We start from the raw sequence: 16,332 nt of genomic DNA on the forward strand, positions 1-16,332 counted from the left end.
AGTGGTACTCTGGGACAAAATCGTCAACTTGAGAAAGAAAGCAAGGGTCGGAATTGCAATTTCGTCTGTGATCCGAGGGTGTTTTCGTAATCCTGAGAATGAAATAGAAAACAAAGAGAAGAGAGAGACTAAAACCAGAGGAATAAGGAATTGGTGAAAGAAGAAAAAGAAAAGCATTGAGAAAGTTTCTGAATATAGAAGTTGAAAAATCTCTGACTCACTCTCAGTCTGTAATTTGTGTATGCTAGAAAGAGAGTCATGGGCGAGTCAAGCGACTCAGTTTCCATTGACATTGATATGATACCTTTAGGAGGGAAGGTAAAGCAACAATACACCCGCCAAGAATTAACATTTTAATCTTTTCTTTTCTTTTTTTCAATGCAATGCACAAGCTCTTCTACTATTTTGTTTCTTTTATCGGTTTGTGTTTTTTTTTTCTTTAATGGGTTTTTATTTATTTATGTTTTTCCTTTTGTTGCTCAATCTGATTCTTGGCAGGAGCACGTGGTGAAAACGAGTAAAGGTTCAATCTCGGTTTTTGTTTGTGGGGATCATGAAAAGCCTGCATTGATTACATACCCGGATGTTGCTCTCAATTGTATGCTTCGTTTTTTTTATTTTTATTTTTATTTTGATTGTTAATGCTATTTGTGTATTTTCTCAAAGATAGCTTCAGAATACCGTTGCAATTTCAATCCAAATATGATGAGATTAATTGGGTTTTGTTTATTTATCCATGATTGATGCTTAATTTTTCAAGTCATTTTCTAGTCGTTCTTTATTTTTTAATCGATATAGTGTGGAAAAGATATTGGTTCGTTTAATGGGTTCTTGTTGTTTAAGTTAACTTGATTCTAAATGAATGTGTGTTTTCTACTTCACAATATCTCTCTGCAAGTGTTTTTTAAGAGTATAACTCAAAAGAAAAGGGAGAAAAAAAAAAATTATAATCTGAGTGTTTCTCTGACTCTTTTTTCTTTTTTTGGGTTGGGGTGATTGCATCTACAGACATGTCTTGTTTCCAAGGCCTCTTCTTTTGTCCGGATGCAGCATCTTTGCTGCTTCATAACTTTTGCATTTACCACATTGATGCCCCTGGTCATGAGGTCAGTGTCAGAATCTTATTTCTGTTTCCCTAAATATTGTTTGTATCTTCAACTAGTACTGTTTTGTTCTTTAGTGATATTAATTGTTTTCATTTCCCATTTGTTTAAGAGTCGTTGCAGTTGGGAGCTGAAGTGATTTCTTCAGATGTTCCATTGCTTAGCGTGGATGACCTTGCAGACCAGGTTGTTGAAGTGCTTGATTACTTTGGGTAAGTAGTAGTCAATAATTTACTTGTCTAATGCTTGACTGGTTGTTAGAACTTAGAACTGGGATAGAAAGGAAATGGTGGGGGTGATTTCTTTCTTTTGTTGCATCTGTTAACAAATTTTATGAAAATGGTAACTTTTGTCCCTAGCTTATTTTGTTTGCCTTAAAACCTTGTTGTTTTAACTGTTTGGATGCTTTGTTGTTTCTATAGCAGCTGTGCTTCAGCTTTTTAGTTTTTGGGTAAAGCCATATTTGATTTATTATTAGGTTTCTTGTTTGCTCTCGTTTGACTCCTCACTAGCATTGCCTAGACTACATGTAGATTGTGATTGCTCAAGGTGTTATAGTGGTGAATTTCTTTAACCCATACTTGGAAAAAGATCATACCTTGTATGAATGATTCTCATGTCTGGTTGTTCTTAGCTCTACATCTTTTTGTAACTAAAATCAGGTTGAAGGAGGTTATGTGCGTAGGTGTTACAGCTGGTGCCTACATTCTCACACTCTTTGCGGTAAGTTGTCAATATTCAGCCACCCTTTGTGTTTTGTGCTTTCTAATTGATAATGGAATTATCTAATTTCCATTTGGCAGATGAAGTACAAAGAACGGGTGCTTGGGTTAATTCTTGTGTCTCCCATTTGCAAAGCTCCTTCATGGGCTGAATGGCTTTATAACAAGGTTAAATAATTTCCGGTCTCTATTACCACGTTGATAGTGAATGTTAAAAACTATATGAGATGTCACTTTATCTTTTCTTTTAGTTGAATGGCAAAATCAAGCAGGATGACATGCATAAGTTATTGCGATACACGCACCCTATGTAATGAAGACTTGAAATATAACAAACATGAATTCTGACATGGAGCAGTGAATAGAAGTTAATTGTGGTACGACATGAATGTATATCTGTATAGAAAAATGTGCTAAATGAGAGTGACCTTGTCATATATCGCGCTCCAATCAATATTATTAAGAGAACAATGAGCTTTCTGCATCATTTTACCCCTCTTGGTAGGTTTACCTTTGAGGGTAATTATTGTTAAGATACTATTTTCCCTGATTTATATTTTCTCAAAGTAAAAATGATTCTTAAAAAGTTGCATTGAAAATTGCATTCCCATTTGCTAGTTGAGCTCATGCTAGAATGTTATTTTTTACCCCTGTTGAAAAATTTGCTTAGGATTTTCTTAATGTTTACAGGTATTGTTGAACTTGTTATACTTTTATGGTATGTGTGGCGTGTTGAAGGAATGCCTCCTCCAGCGTTACTTCAGTAAGGTAGTCCAACTTACCTTTTTTATATTTATGTTATTTTCTGATCTTGATGCATGCCATAATATTTGTATTCTGTTATTGTAGGAGCTTAGGAATGGCATGCATGGTTCAGAATCAGGCATAGTACAAGCTTGCCGAAAGGTAAGAGAATCTCAGTTTCAATATCATGCATGTCACCTTTTCTCAGATGGTAAATAGTACAACTGAACTATGTAAATGATGTGTTTGATTCTCTTTCATGACATGTGATTACAGTTACTGGACGAAAGGCAGAGTCTGAATGTCATGCGTTTTCTTCAAGCGATTAACGAGTAATTATCTTTTGACTTGTGTTAAAGACATGGTTATATCATTCTTATGGTTTTCTCTGCTCACTGTTGAGTGTTATGTCTCAACTGATTTAAAGTTGAATTAACAGCTGTTGACAATCATGTGTATCCCTGTGAGTGTCAATTGACCTAGTATTTTATGTTTGTGCACAAGATGCCATCTAAGTTATAGAGTAATTCATATTTAAAAGCTAATATTGAATTACTTGAGTAATAAAATGTGCACTTATTCTACATGACAGAGTAGATAATGTCTGCAATATGTCAGTGTGTAAGATATATAAGGTGTGCTTGCTTATGTTCAACAAATATTCCATAACTTGTAATAATCTGTCCGCTTAAGAGTAACAAAAGACTTTATTTGCAGGAGGCATGACCTTACAAAAAGCTTCAAGAACTTGCAGTGTAAGACACTGATTTTTGTGGGTGAAAGTAGTCCATTCCATGCAGAATCAGTCTATATGAGTGCCAAATTGGATAGAAAAAGCTGTGGTCTTGTTGAGGTAGGATGTTCTTCAACTTATGCTACTTTTCTTGTTGTATTTTAATATGGAAAGTACATGTTTCCTCGTAATATTGACCTAGGTTTATAACCATGGTGATTGAGTTGTAGCTTGTATATAAAGACATCATGCATGTTATATTGCATGAAAATTGTTTCCTCATATGGTTAACATCAAATCATCATTTCAGATCCACGATGGTTTCCTTCTGTCTTTCAAACAGAAACTTGGTTTGTTCAGTTTCGTTATTTCTTCTGTATTGCTGTTTTTAGTACTAGGATCATCAAAAATGCAATAACAAAAAAGCAGCAAGAGGAGAATGGCATCTCATATATTTGGCTTTTCTTATAGAGGATGTTCTAAGGGAACACGGGTGATGTTTTCATTATAACCCTGTGTGTACCTTGTTTTAGCATATTGGTCTGGTGAATCTGTGATACTACAGTGTCTGTAAAGAGTTCAACTAATATCCCACAAATTCTGGCCAGTTTTGGGAAGAAAAAATGCACCCATTTGGAAATTCTCCCCACATGAAATATGTTCAAATCTCAGCAATTGCACTTCATGTTGCATGTTTAGTATCTAAACTTGGAAGTATTCAATTAAATATATTTCTCATCACTTTTGTCCATTTCCCATCACCTCCTAGATGAAAACAAGCTGTGGAGTTAGCTGATTCAGTAGTGGACTTCATATGTATGGATATTAAATGCATGGAGTAAAATATGAGAGGAAATATGCTTATTTAACTGGCTTGTTTTCATCCGTTGACAGGTTCATGCTTGTGGCTCACTGGTCACAGAAGAGCACCCATATGCCATGATAGTTCCAATTGAGTTCTTTCTGATGAGGTTTGGCTACCATCGGCAACCACAAGTAGCTTCCTCATCAAGTAATGGCTCGAATCCCACCAGCCCCTCAAGCCATTCATGCATAGCACCCGAACTTCTCTCTCCTGAAAGTCTGGGAATCAAGCTCAAACCCATTAAAACCCGAGCAGATATTGATATATGACAAACAGAAAGATGCTTATTTGAGCTACAAGTTGCCATGGACACAACACAAAAGGAGAGTGGAATCTCAGCATTGCACATATATATAATATAAGATCAGGATAGTTGTATAATTTCTTCAGGGGGTAGAAGGATAGAAGCAAAAATTCTTTCATTGTATTGGTTGGATAGGTTCTTGCGGTTAAGATTTTGACTGGATTTGGAATTTTTATGTTATTTTATTTTTTTATTTAAAAAAAAAATAAAAAAAAAAAAGAAAAAGTTAGTGTAGGATAGGTTGATGAGAATATGTTATAATTGGAAATTAGGAAATTCTTTGAGGGAAGAGGAGGGGTTTCATTATGTACTTATTATTCATTTGTACACATTTCTCTTTACGCTGCATGCGTTCTGCAGTAAAATGTACATGCGGATTCCAAATGAAAAAGACCTTCAACCGAAAACGCAGCAATGATTTCAATTTGTCTCATATCAAGTATGTAATATTATATTATTATTATTATTGGACTCAAAAACAGATTGGAAATGGCATTTAATGTAACATTATATTATTATTATTTATTATTTTATAGTTTTTTAATAAGATCATTCGTTTTCTAATACAATTTGTTTTTTTTTATAAGACCGGTCATCAAATTATTGCATGCCAACGTTGTACCAGAACATTAGCATTATTGATTTTTGTGTAACAAAAAGTTTGTAAATTTGTTAATATGTCAAATTGGCTTGTAAAAGAAAATTTAAAAACAAAACAGAGGTAATAATTATTATTATTATTATTTTTTTTTTGCGAACAATGAGTTAACATTATTTTATAAAATGTAATTCTTAAAAGGATAAGAGTAATATTTATAAATAAAAGAGAAAACAAAAAAAAAAAAAAGGAAAAAAAATAATGGTGGTGGTGGGGAAAAAGAAATGGTCCCCCAGAGAGAGAGAGAGAGTAGAGAGGAGCAAGGCGTGAGAGAGTGGTGGGTGAGGAGTTTGGTCGGCGGAGTTTAATTTAAAACAAGAAAAACTTTCCCGCCTTCCCGCCCACTCCATTCATTTGACTTTGTCTTTGTGTTTCTACTTTGAATTGGAAACCACACCAAAACAAAAATAAAAATACAGTGAGAAAAGTGAAGAGTGTGAGAGAGAGAGAGAGAGAGAGACACACACACACACACACACACACACACACACAGAGCTTCAGAGTTACAGAGACGCCGACGGAGAATGTGGAAGAGGTGGTGGTGGTATAGCCCATTGTCACTGGAGCTTTCTCTTTGGGCATGGACACTCCAGTGAAAAACCAGCTCTCTCCTGCCACCCCTTTTTCTTCTAAATTCGAGGTCTCATTCACTCTGACCCTTTGTGTCCCTTTTGATTGTTTGTTTGTGGTTTTTTATTTATTTATTTTTACATGGGTTTTCATGGTTTTTGTTTTTAAAGTTGATTTGCTAAGTAGGGATTATTAATCCCTTTTGGGTTTCATTGGCCTCTCACTGTATACTCTGTTCTTATTACTGTCTCTTAGGCATGTATTATTAATCAGGGTTCTGCTGTAGTCTAATTAATTTAGAGGATATGAGTGATGTATGTGTTGATTTTTAAATTGAAAATGGACTTTTCAAGAATGTGTTCTAAGTTCTACCCATGCTTAAGCCATTTCAAGATGGCATCCACTTCATTATCTTATGCAGTTGATGAGTGTGGGTTTTCTTTATGTTGTGTGATTCAGAATCATTGCCTATTTACTTGCTTGCATTTTGGATCCCTTCATTGTAATGCTTTTCAATTAGTCGTGGTTTATTATGTTTTTTAAAGCCATCCTCTGAGATATTATCCTTGGCCATTGTAGGATTCTCCTGTTTTCAATTTCATTAGCAATCTTTCTCCAATTGAGCCAGTCAAGACCAGACTTAACGATCATACATTCAACTCAGTAAATTTTTCATCTCCACCTTCTCTTTTTGCTTCACCACAGATTAGTTCCTTCAGCGAAACTAGATTTGCTATTAGAAGGTAAACTTGGTTATCTCTTTCTTCCTTTGAATAATAATAAAAGGTGGAAATCAGAGAGAAAATACTGTTACTAGTAAGAGTGTTTCATGTTATGTTCTTGTTGCCAGGCATCACTTTTCTGACCCAACAAAACCTGATTCCTCAAGGAGTGAAAATGAAAATAATACTAGTGAAGGAGTTTCAGTTGCTGTTCAACCGTCCAATCTACGTACAGAGCAACTGGGATATATAAGTCCTGGCAGTTCAGCTAGAGAGGTTATTGATGAGCCACTAACCGACAACTTAGAATTAGCAATTGAATTGCCAAGTTCCTTCAAATATGATAGTGGTAGCCCAAGTAGCAGTGTCCTTCCTTGTGATGCTATTAACACAGACTCTGTGTCGGATACAACAAACACACAGGCACAACTTGTGCAGTCTGTTACAGTTAACTCAAAAGAGCGGCACATTTTATTTGAACGTGAGAAATATTTGCGGAGAATCAATCGGGTGGAGCAAAATAATGAAGCAGCACGACACGATTGGGAGAAGAAGATATCTGATACTGATAATCTGTTTAATTTTGATTCACCTGTCACTGGAGAGCAACCAGAGGGGCCGGATCCTAGAACGGTGGATACTGGGTCAATGTCTTTTATCTCTGATGTCCTGGAAGATGATCTCAATAAGTTTGAAAGGCCAGAATCTACTGATCCTGTTGGTTCTTGTGAACATTATGTAATGGGAGAACCATGTAAAGAATCTAAAGGAACTGGAGACATGAAGGAAACAGATCAAACACCAGCAGTGCTTTCTAGCACTCTAATGGATAAGTTGGTTGTTAATGATTCAAATGATATGGTGGATGACAAGAGGCGAAAGGGCATACAATCCAGCTGCAAGGTAATACATTTAACCGATAAGTTAAACAAGGTATATCATGCATATAAATAGGTAGCTTATTGCCAGTTTGTGGACTGCTTTAAGCAAGAACTAATTTCGTAAACTGCCGCAGCTGAATTTGGACATTCCGAAAATTGATCATATGCATGCATTAATTGATGCTAAGAATCTTCCATTACCTTTAACTTCTCATTTTTAATTATACAATTTTGGAAAAATATAATATGAATCCTGGTTTTTCAAATTTGGAGGTTATGAAGATAAATCTTTTTACTACTCTAGTCCCCCTTAATGTCATCGCCCTGTGCTACATCATGTGATGACATCATTACCATACTCTTCTTTTACAGCTTTAAGGTAACATTATATTACTGCAATAACTTATTTTGTTTTACCATTTCAGCCTAGGCCTCAGTTGCATCGGACAATACGGAGACGTTGTCTTGATTTTGAAAGGGCTGGAAGTCACGAAAAGAAATCATCTTGTGAATGTAGTGGTAGTTCTGCAGTTGCAATACAGTCCAATAGTAAAGTTGCCTCTGTGCAAAATAAATTTGTACACAGTATGGGTGGAAGTTTTCGTTCATCATCCAAGTTACCAGGTGTCGGTTTGCACTTGAATTCTCTTGCAACTCCAACTGAGGGGAAAGTTGTTGACAATGAAAGTTGGGCTTCAGAAAGCCAAAGAATAAGCAAACGAGTGTCCATAAGATCTTGTGATTCTCTGATACCTCGTGAGACTTCCCACGATAAATTCTCTCCCAAAAGATCTTTGGAGAGAGATTTAGTTCCTTATGACAATGAAGGTCAAGCTATAGAAGAAGCCCATCAAACTTCTACATATGTTGATGAAGAGTTTGACTCTAGTAGTCCACAAAACAAGAGGCATGTGCATGAATTACAGTTTCTTGGCCATCTAATACAAGTTCTTTTGACCTTCACATTTGAATTTAATGTTTAAGATAGTTTTCCATTACAGCATTTGCTGTTTTGCAGGCGAAAGTCAGAACATGTTGTAGAAAACTTGGCCTGCAAGCGCTGTAACTGTAAAAGATCAAAGTGCTTGAAACTGTAAGTTTATTGGATTGGCCAAAATTAATATCCATGAACAACATGCATAGTATAATGTAAGAATTTTAGTTGTCTATTAAACATAATTATGTTTGTTATAGAATTTAGACTCCTAAGCTGGAAGCCTGTTACTACAAGAAGCAAACAGAAAAATCCTGAGGGGCTGGAAATTACCAATAGCTTCATTTTAAAATTTGTAGAATTGAAATTCTTAGAATAATATGTTAGAAATGTTCATTTTTCTCATAGTTTACCTTTCATGATTGTGAATACAGTTACTGTGAATGCTTTGCTGCTGGTCTCTACTGTGTGGGGTCTTGTTCATGTATAGATTGCTTAAACAACCCTATTCATGAAAACACTGTCTTAGAGACTCGTAGACAGATTGAATCTCGCAACCCACTTGCATTTGCTCCGAAAGTAATCAAAAGTACTGATGCTGTTGCAGAATTTGGGGTTAGAATTAATCTTAGATTAAATTGTACATATTTAGTCATCTCAGCCACGGACTCAGGAGCCATCATCCTAAGGCATTGCAAACCCATCTCCCTTATTTGTTTTAGGTCTCCTGAATCGGGGCCTACAGAGGCTTCCCAGAAGAATGTATGGTGAGCAAGAGATGGGTTTGATGGTGCCTGATGCCAACAGATTCCTGATACCAAGGCCGTTGGCTATTTCCAATTTCTTGTGTCATATGCAGTTCAATTTTTTATACATGCAGGATGAGACAAACAAAACTCCAGCTTCAGCGAGGCACAAAAGGGGATGCAACTGTAGAAAATCAAGTTGCTTAAAGAAATACTGTGAATGCTTTCAGGTGCTCTCTGTTTTGTGCATGCATTTTATGGCTATTTACAATTATCTTCATGTTTTCTGCCAGATATTTACTATATAATTATGGAGTCTTTGGTTTATGAAGGGTGGTGTTGGATGCTCTGTGAGCTGCAGATGTATAGGATGTAAAAACACTTTTGGCCGGAAGGACGGTGAGTGTTTATCTGGTGCCTTTTACATTTCATCTGAATTTATTTTATCCAGTCGTAAAGATGGGGTCTCGTTTCCTGCTAAACTTGATCTTTACATTGTCATTTAGCACTAGAAATGTTCTATTTGTCCTCTTCATTACTTCTAAGCAAAGCCACAACTAGGAATTTACGCTTTTTTTGGATAATGATACAACATCTTTGTGGTTTTTTCATGATGTAGTAGGAGCCGAAGAAACTGAATTCAAAGAATCAAAAGTGGAAACTTTAGGGGAAAAGAATGCAACGGATGTGGAGACCGTTGGAGAACCAGATCTTCTAAAAACACCGTCCGAGATTGGCAGGTAGTCAAATTCCACTAGTATATTAGATAAAATATCTGCATTTTGTAGGAGACATGCTGATAAGATCTGGAAGATTTTCCCTTTTTTAAATTTTTTCAGACCTCCGTATCAACAGCCAGTCACCTTAAGGGGGAAACCATCTCCATCTCCTCAGTTGTTCAATAGACAGAATCCTGAGAAATCAAAAGTTTTATGTGGACAGCTCAAGTTTGAAACTCGTTTCGAGGTAATTCCTGAGGATGAAGCTCTTGAGAAAATGGAAAGCATTTCCCAAGAAACCAGCGGTCTTAAGTCAGGATCGCCAGATTCTAAGTGGGTTTCGCCTCCTCATGGCCATGGCGAGTCTGGGTCATCATTAAATTGTTGGAGGGGTGGTAGGAAGTTGATTCTGAGGTCTATCCCACCTTTCCCAAATTTTAACCCACCAAGCCACCATTGATTTTGTGCACAAGTTGCAATGTTTTTCATAATACAATTTCAAATATGACCATAATATTCTTAAATCCCATCAATCCTATAAAACCTTCTGCAATCTGGAGCTTTAGGTGTGTTTAATGTTTGTTTGTTGTAATAGATTAAGTTGAGAGAAAATTTGTGAAGCACCAACTACTACAATTTTCCAATGGCTTACAAGTTCATAAAATATTTTGTTGTTCTCTATTGCCGATACCTGTCTTTTTGCCTCTTTCCAAAGATATGATATTGTCTGCGGCTATGCGAAAATGCGAATGAGTAGAACATTACTAGACTAAATCTACGTCGAGACCGCAACTCGGAATTATGTTAGAGACAAATGAAGCAAATAAATAATTACTTAGCAAATTCACCCCAAAAGAAGAAAAAAAAAAAAAACACAGCGAAAATAATACCAAACAAATAAATAACTACCCAAGCTTCAACTATCCAATCATCATAACCCCAAACCGTATGAACGAATAGGAAAACAAGCCTATTAGTCTCTGCAATTCAGTGTATAAGATCTTTTCTAAGTTTATGCAGAAAGAATCAAACCTTTTTTGAATAAGATTATATTCCCTTGTCAATCTGCTTTTATTCCGAACTGTTGGATTGGTGAAAACTCAATTCTAATAAATGAAATTATTTACACGATGAAGAGGACAAAGAGCGGCAATGGTCTAGTAGGTTTCAAAATTGACATGTCCAAAGCCTACGACCGAGTTGATTGGGGCTTCCTGACCAGAATCCTCGTGAAACTTGGCTTTTCTCGCAAGATTAATGATCTGATTCTAGGATGCATTTCTATCGATTCGGCGGGAGTTATTATTAAAGGAGAGTGTTTTCAGCAAAATCACAGTGCAACGAGGTCTAAGACAGGGTGATCCGCTTTCCCCTTATCTTTTCATCTTGTATTCTGAATTATTATCAATGATGTTGTTCAAGCTTGAAAGGGATGGCAAAATACATGGGATTAAAATCGGCAGAACAGGACCAACTATATCCCACTTGTTCTTTGCAGACGACATCCTCCTCTTTTGTAGGGCTAATTCAGATGAAGTAAATGAAATCAAAAATTGTCTAAATCTCTACTGCAAGTGGTCTGGACAGAGAATAAACTATGCAAAATTTAGATGTTTCTTCTCCAAAAATACTTCTGCGGAAGTTAGGAAGAGCATCAAATCTCTTTTTGGTCTCTCAGATCTCCCAAAAGATGCCAGATATCTTGGAAATCCCTTATTTGGTAACAGAAAACACTCAAAGGACTACGAGGAGCTAAGAATCAAGATTGAAGCTACACTGCAAGGCTGGAAATCAAAATTGCTCTCTCAAGCTGGTAAATACACCCTCATCAAGTCAGTAGTTACTCCTCTTCCTCTTTACGCAATGTCCACAGCAAAGCTCCCTTCGTTATGGTGCAAAAACATAGAGAATTTGGCAATTAAGTTTCTGTGGGATAGAGGAAGGAATGACAGGACCTTCATTCCCATCTATTGGTCACGGGTATGCCAACCAAAAGAGGCAGGAGGGCTCGGCTTAAGGAGGTTGAAAAACATGAACATGGCTCTTTTCAATAAATTAGCCTGGCACTTAACGACCAACGAGAACAAACTGTGGGTACAAGCCCTGAAAGCCAAATATTGCGATGGCAAACCTTTCATGTCATGCCATTTTAAGAAGAACGGTTCCTGGGCTTGGAAAGGCATCCTCAAGTCCAGAAAACTTCTTTCCAATGGTCTTTGCTTTAGAGTGGGGAAAGTTGATAAGATTAACTTTTGGGAAGATTCCTGGATCCCTAACAATCCAAATTTCAAGCCCCAACAGCTATCGGAAGCAAATAGGACCAAATTTGGTATGGATGACTCTCTAAAATGCTTGAATGGAGACTGGAATACCCTGAAGCTTCAGAATCTATTTGTTGAAGAAACTGTCAAAAGCATTAGCAAAATCTCTTCTTTCAATCATTTGGAGGATAAACTCATTTGGTGTGGGAATAACAAAGGCATTTTTTCGATAAAGTTTGCTTTTGTGATGGAATTTTGGAGTGGCTTCGGGATAATCCATGGTGGAAGTTTCTTTGGTCATCCAAGATCCACGACAGGCAGAAGTTTTTCTTATGTAGTGGTTTATCCGCTCCTGGGAATCTGCTAAACTGCAATATAATTGTAAGCGACAAAGACTGCATACACGGTTGTGGGTGCGTTAGAGTCGGATAATCATCTCTTTTTTCACTACCAAGTAGCAAAAGTTTTGTGGTTTGCGCTCCCGTGGAGTATCAAATGGGATGATTTCGAAGATTCCTCAGTTGAGGACAAACTTCAGTTATTTGTCAATCCAACAAGATACCTGCCAGTGCACTTAGTTGATAAAGAAGACTTCTTTTTATACGCCTCTCTCCTCCTTGAGCAGTTGTGGAAAATTAGAAATTTAACCAAGCAAGAAAACAAAGTCTTCAATCTGGACAACACTGTTAACCTCCTAAAGGTTAGATTTGCAGAGCTTAAGGCTTCGACCTCCAAGGAGAACTTTGAAACGCATGCAGTTAGTGTTAGCAGCGACTTATGGAGGAAACCACCTGCTCACTTCATAAAGATTAATTCTGATGCTGTAGTGAAAGATGGTTTTAGTACCATCAGTGCTATCGCCAAAGATCATAGAGGCAAAGTTTTAAAAATCAAGGTTAGTCATCTCCAAACAGACTTGGTGGAGTTAGCTGAAGCCTATGGTGTTCTTCATGGTTTATATTTAGCAGAGGAATGTCATTGTGAACATTCTTAATCAAGATCTTCACTCCACTCACTGGTTGGCCGCAGGGGTTATTTCCGAAATTCATCATTTGAATTCTCATTTTCAGGATGTCTTATTTAGCTGGGTTCTTAGGGAGGCTAACTTCCTAGCCCATTCTATTAGTGGTTGGTATCATACAACTGTTGTGGAATTTTGTGTCTAGATGCCCTCCCTAGCAATTTCTCTTGTTTTGAGATGAGTTTTCCTGACATCTCCCGTTCGTAGGCTTTTGCCTTTGGGTGTTTTGGGTTGTTTGTAAACCTTGTTTCCAAGCCAAAAAAAAAGAATAGCAAAACAAGCCCTTTCGAGGCACCATGGCATCATGAAAATTTGAATCTTACTGGGAAATTAACAAACAAAAAAAGCAAAATTCCCCAAGAAACTTAAAAAATTAACAATAATAAATAAAAATCCTTGAAACCAACCGACTTGCGTGAATACTACTCGAGGGCTTAACAGCAACAAAATGGAAGGCAAAAATGACAAGAAGAAACTGGCTAGAAAAGTTATATCAAACAAATTATCATATCGACTAGCTACCAAGACATATTAGTCTTGAATAAATCCAAAGATAATATAGCAAACCTCATTGTTTACATACTAGAAACTAAACCCTACAAAGAGTACAGTAGCGATGCAGATTATTTTTATTTGGCCAGCTTACATTGATAAAACAGCCATATATTTGAACGCAAAACCAGTGAGCTCCTAGTTCACAGAGGAAAGAAGGGCTTCCACAGGATATTATAGATTCATCTGCCTGGATAACAAATGCTAATGGACGATCATATAAAAGCATACATATTCCAACTTAACAAGACAACTTAAGCATTAAACATTCAATAAGATCTACTATAAATATGAAAAATTTCATATTGGCTACTACAAGACAAGATTCAATGGAAATTTCTAAGCATCATTAGCTCGGAATTGAGTTCAGTAAGAGCAAAATTTCATCAAAACACTACTCAACAATGACAATCCACAAAACTGAAAAAAGGAAATGTTCCACATTCAAAATAGAAGATCTTGATTTAAGCTCCCACAACTTCAGTCTCACCCTCAACAACGGTATCATCTGCTGGTCTCTCAACCTTTGTACCAATGTCCTCTGAGTAGTCACCATGAACCTAAACAAGAAGGAGATGTAAGTGTAAGTATTTGATCTTTCTACCACTCAATCTCAGGATAAACTATATGATAGTGATATTTTGCAAAATGAAGGGACAAATTGAACAAAATAAATAGGGACATCGTCATGCATACCTCCATTAACTTGCCAAGATCAAATTTGGGAGCTTTTAGGATCTTGACTTTACGGATGAAGACATTCTGCAGTGGGTAAATGCTGGAAGTTGCCTTCTCTATCTCTCTACCAATCATCTCAGGAATGAACTTGGTGACCAACTCCTTCAAATCACAGGATGTTGCCTGGTTTACCATAATTTCCCTCATCTTCCTGCGAATCTGACACATAAGACAGATATCAGTTAAAAAGCAAACACTCGTAAGGATGGTATAATCACCTATAATGAGAAAGTGAAACTCCGAATACAAACCTGACGTATCTGACTGGACTGAGCATAGCATGTTCGTTTGACCTGGTTTGCACGTCTCCTTGTAAATGCAATGCAGAACATTCTCAAGGTGTAGTTGTCAGTAGTCTTAACATCTACATAAGCTTCAATCAGTGTTTGCCACTTGCGCACCAGTGACCTCAGCTTGTCAGTGGTAAAGTCCATCCCCTAAAATTTTCAACCAACGATAAATAAACAATATACTTAAAAATGAAAAAACGGAGAACCAAAAAATACAAAAAAAAAAAAGGTAGAGAAACACATAAAAGGTGAGATTAAGTTCACAAGCTGCATACCCAAAAGTTCGTGAGTACATTCTTGCCCTGAACATCCTCTGCTCTCAGACGGATTTTCCTGTAAGCATGATCCTCATCCTTTTGAAGATCAGCAAGAGAAACCTCAAAAACTCTGTGCTTGAGTCCTTCAGAAGCAATCTGTTAGCAAACCAAAAGGTTTGTCCAGTATAAGTCGGTATACATTCTTACTAATAATATTAAGGAAAAAACCGATAACTTGGTACTGTGGTTACAAACAGACGCATATATAGATATTGATAAGGGTGAAACGAAATAGATCCCGATCCAAAACCATATAGACAAAAAAGTTAACAAAGTTTTACGTCTTCCTGACTCCCAAGACTTGAACTAAAACAAATAAAACATTCATCTCAACCATCAACCATGTCTAGATGTTAAAAAAAACTTCAAAATAATAGTAATAATAATAATAATAACCTTTCCACAAAACATTTTTACCCATATCGGCAAGAAGTTTGAAATGCGAAGTATCAAATAGACAACAAGCAGATCACAACGAATAAAAAGAAACCCTTTCGACAAAACACAAATTTCTTTTTTCTTCACTCGTTTTTAGTTAATCATTTTCCCCTTGGACTTTTCCTAAGCCAAACACCGAAAAACAACAAAAACAATATAATTGCAAAGTAAATACGTAAAAATAACAATGCATATTAAAGGAAAAAGAGTTACCTTGGTTCCCTGAGTTCTGGTGACAAGGGTTTTGCCAACCTGCCTTTGGTTGAAAAGGGAAGGTGCTTTGATATCATACCAATCCTTCTTGGCAAAAGGGTCAGCCCTGAATTGTTGTTTTCATTATCAAACATAATTATCAGACAAAAAAAATACAGTTCGCCATGCAACAAATATATAGCATTGGAAAAAATTCAAATCGTATTTGATCAAACGGTTAAAATTAGAATAATAATCAGATCCAAAAGCTTTCAACTTTTTGAATTTCCACTTACGCCTTCTTCTTGCCTCCCTTCTTTCCCTTGGAAATTCTCTTATTCTTACTGAAAAAAATCCAATACAACAAAAATCAGTAAAGCGAAGCCTAATACAGAAAGATATGCATTCCCATACTGAACAGAGTGAGAAAAGAGAAAGAGAAAGAGAAAGAGATAGACAGAGCGAGGAACACACCCGACGGCCATGTTTGCAGGGAAGGTTGGCTAGGGTTTGAGTCCTTTGGGATGTGAAGAGGCGGAGGCTATCACTCTCTGGCTCTTAAAAATCCACAAAAACCCTAATGAGCCGATGATGATGTGTTTTATATAGGGCCTCCTGCGGCCTTATACGCCCCTTTATTGGGACTCTATTTACGAAAATGCCCATCTTTATTTATTTATATATGTATTTGCCTATTTTCTATTTCTTCATAATTAGTGAAAATTTTCACTAAAAAAAATAATAATAATTAGTGAATTTTATATTGTATCCTTGGTCCAGTAGTAAACTATTGAAAATACATTAATTAAAAATATACTTTAG

The 16,332-nt window shown here is 36.4% G+C and overlaps 4 protein-coding genes across 7 annotated transcripts; 3 read left to right on the top strand and 1 right to left on the bottom strand.

Annotated features, from left to right (window-relative positions):
* The first annotated feature begins 106 nt into the window (after nucleotides 1-106).
* Nucleotides 107-5,018, top strand: LOC107412186 (protein NDL2). Its single transcript, XM_016019897.4, has 11 exons — nucleotides 107-318; nucleotides 499-598; nucleotides 1,009-1,106; nucleotides 1,227-1,315; nucleotides 1,766-1,826; nucleotides 1,907-1,993; nucleotides 2,516-2,593; nucleotides 2,675-2,731; nucleotides 2,846-2,901; nucleotides 3,287-3,422; nucleotides 4,197-5,018. Exons 1-11 carry the CDS (start codon nucleotides 259-261, stop codon nucleotides 4,434-4,436), a joined length of 1,062 nt encoding a protein of 353 aa, XP_015875383.1. The 5' UTR covers nucleotides 107-258; the 3' UTR covers nucleotides 4,437-5,018.
* A 371-nt stretch (nucleotides 5,019-5,389) lies between these two features.
* On the top strand, nucleotides 5,390-10,382 carry LOC107412187 (protein tesmin/TSO1-like CXC 3). Of its 4 annotated transcripts, none has more exons than XM_016019901.4 (10): nucleotides 5,390-5,769; nucleotides 6,279-6,442; nucleotides 6,550-7,324; nucleotides 7,728-8,209; nucleotides 8,321-8,395; nucleotides 8,671-8,851; nucleotides 9,117-9,212; nucleotides 9,315-9,396; nucleotides 9,605-9,722; nucleotides 9,822-10,382. In XM_016019901.4, the coding sequence occupies exons 1-10, from the start codon at nucleotides 5,710-5,712 to the stop codon at nucleotides 10,159-10,161; spliced, it is 2,373 nt and encodes a 790-aa protein (XP_015875387.2). In that variant the 5' UTR covers nucleotides 5,390-5,709; the 3' UTR covers nucleotides 10,162-10,382. The 4 variants fall into 4 exon arrangements, with proteins under 4 accessions (XP_015875387.2, XP_015875389.2, XP_015875386.2 ...); XM_016019903.4 differs by having other exon boundaries at nucleotides 9,315-9,381; XM_016019900.4 differs by having other exon boundaries at nucleotides 5,391-5,769; nucleotides 9,602-9,722.
* A 729-nt stretch (nucleotides 10,383-11,111) lies between these two features.
* On the top strand, nucleotides 11,112-12,956 carry LOC125421031 (uncharacterized). The gene is made up of 2 exons (XM_048468742.2): nucleotides 11,112-12,249; nucleotides 12,349-12,956. Exons 1-2 carry the CDS (start codon nucleotides 11,112-11,114, stop codon nucleotides 12,954-12,956), a joined length of 1,746 nt encoding a protein of 581 aa, XP_048324699.2.
* Nucleotides 12,957-13,789: 833 nt separating this feature from the next.
* On the bottom strand, nucleotides 13,790-16,121 carry LOC107412158 (small ribosomal subunit protein eS1). Its single transcript, XM_016019866.4, has 7 exons — nucleotides 15,985-16,121; nucleotides 15,807-15,854; nucleotides 15,532-15,637; nucleotides 14,839-14,976; nucleotides 14,525-14,710; nucleotides 14,232-14,432; nucleotides 13,790-14,095 (listed from the first exon to the last, which is right to left on the bottom strand). The coding sequence occupies exons 1-7, from the start codon at nucleotides 15,993-15,995 to the stop codon at nucleotides 14,000-14,002; spliced, it is 786 nt and encodes a 261-aa protein (XP_015875352.1). The 5' UTR covers nucleotides 15,996-16,121; the 3' UTR covers nucleotides 13,790-13,999.
* Between the last annotated feature and the right edge of the window lie 211 nt (nucleotides 16,122-16,332).

This window comes from Ziziphus jujuba, chromosome 10 (assembly GCF_031755915.1).
Source record: "Ziziphus jujuba cultivar Dongzao chromosome 10, ASM3175591v1".
Classification (NCBI taxonomy): Eukaryota; Viridiplantae; Streptophyta; class Magnoliopsida; order Rosales; family Rhamnaceae; genus Ziziphus; species Ziziphus jujuba.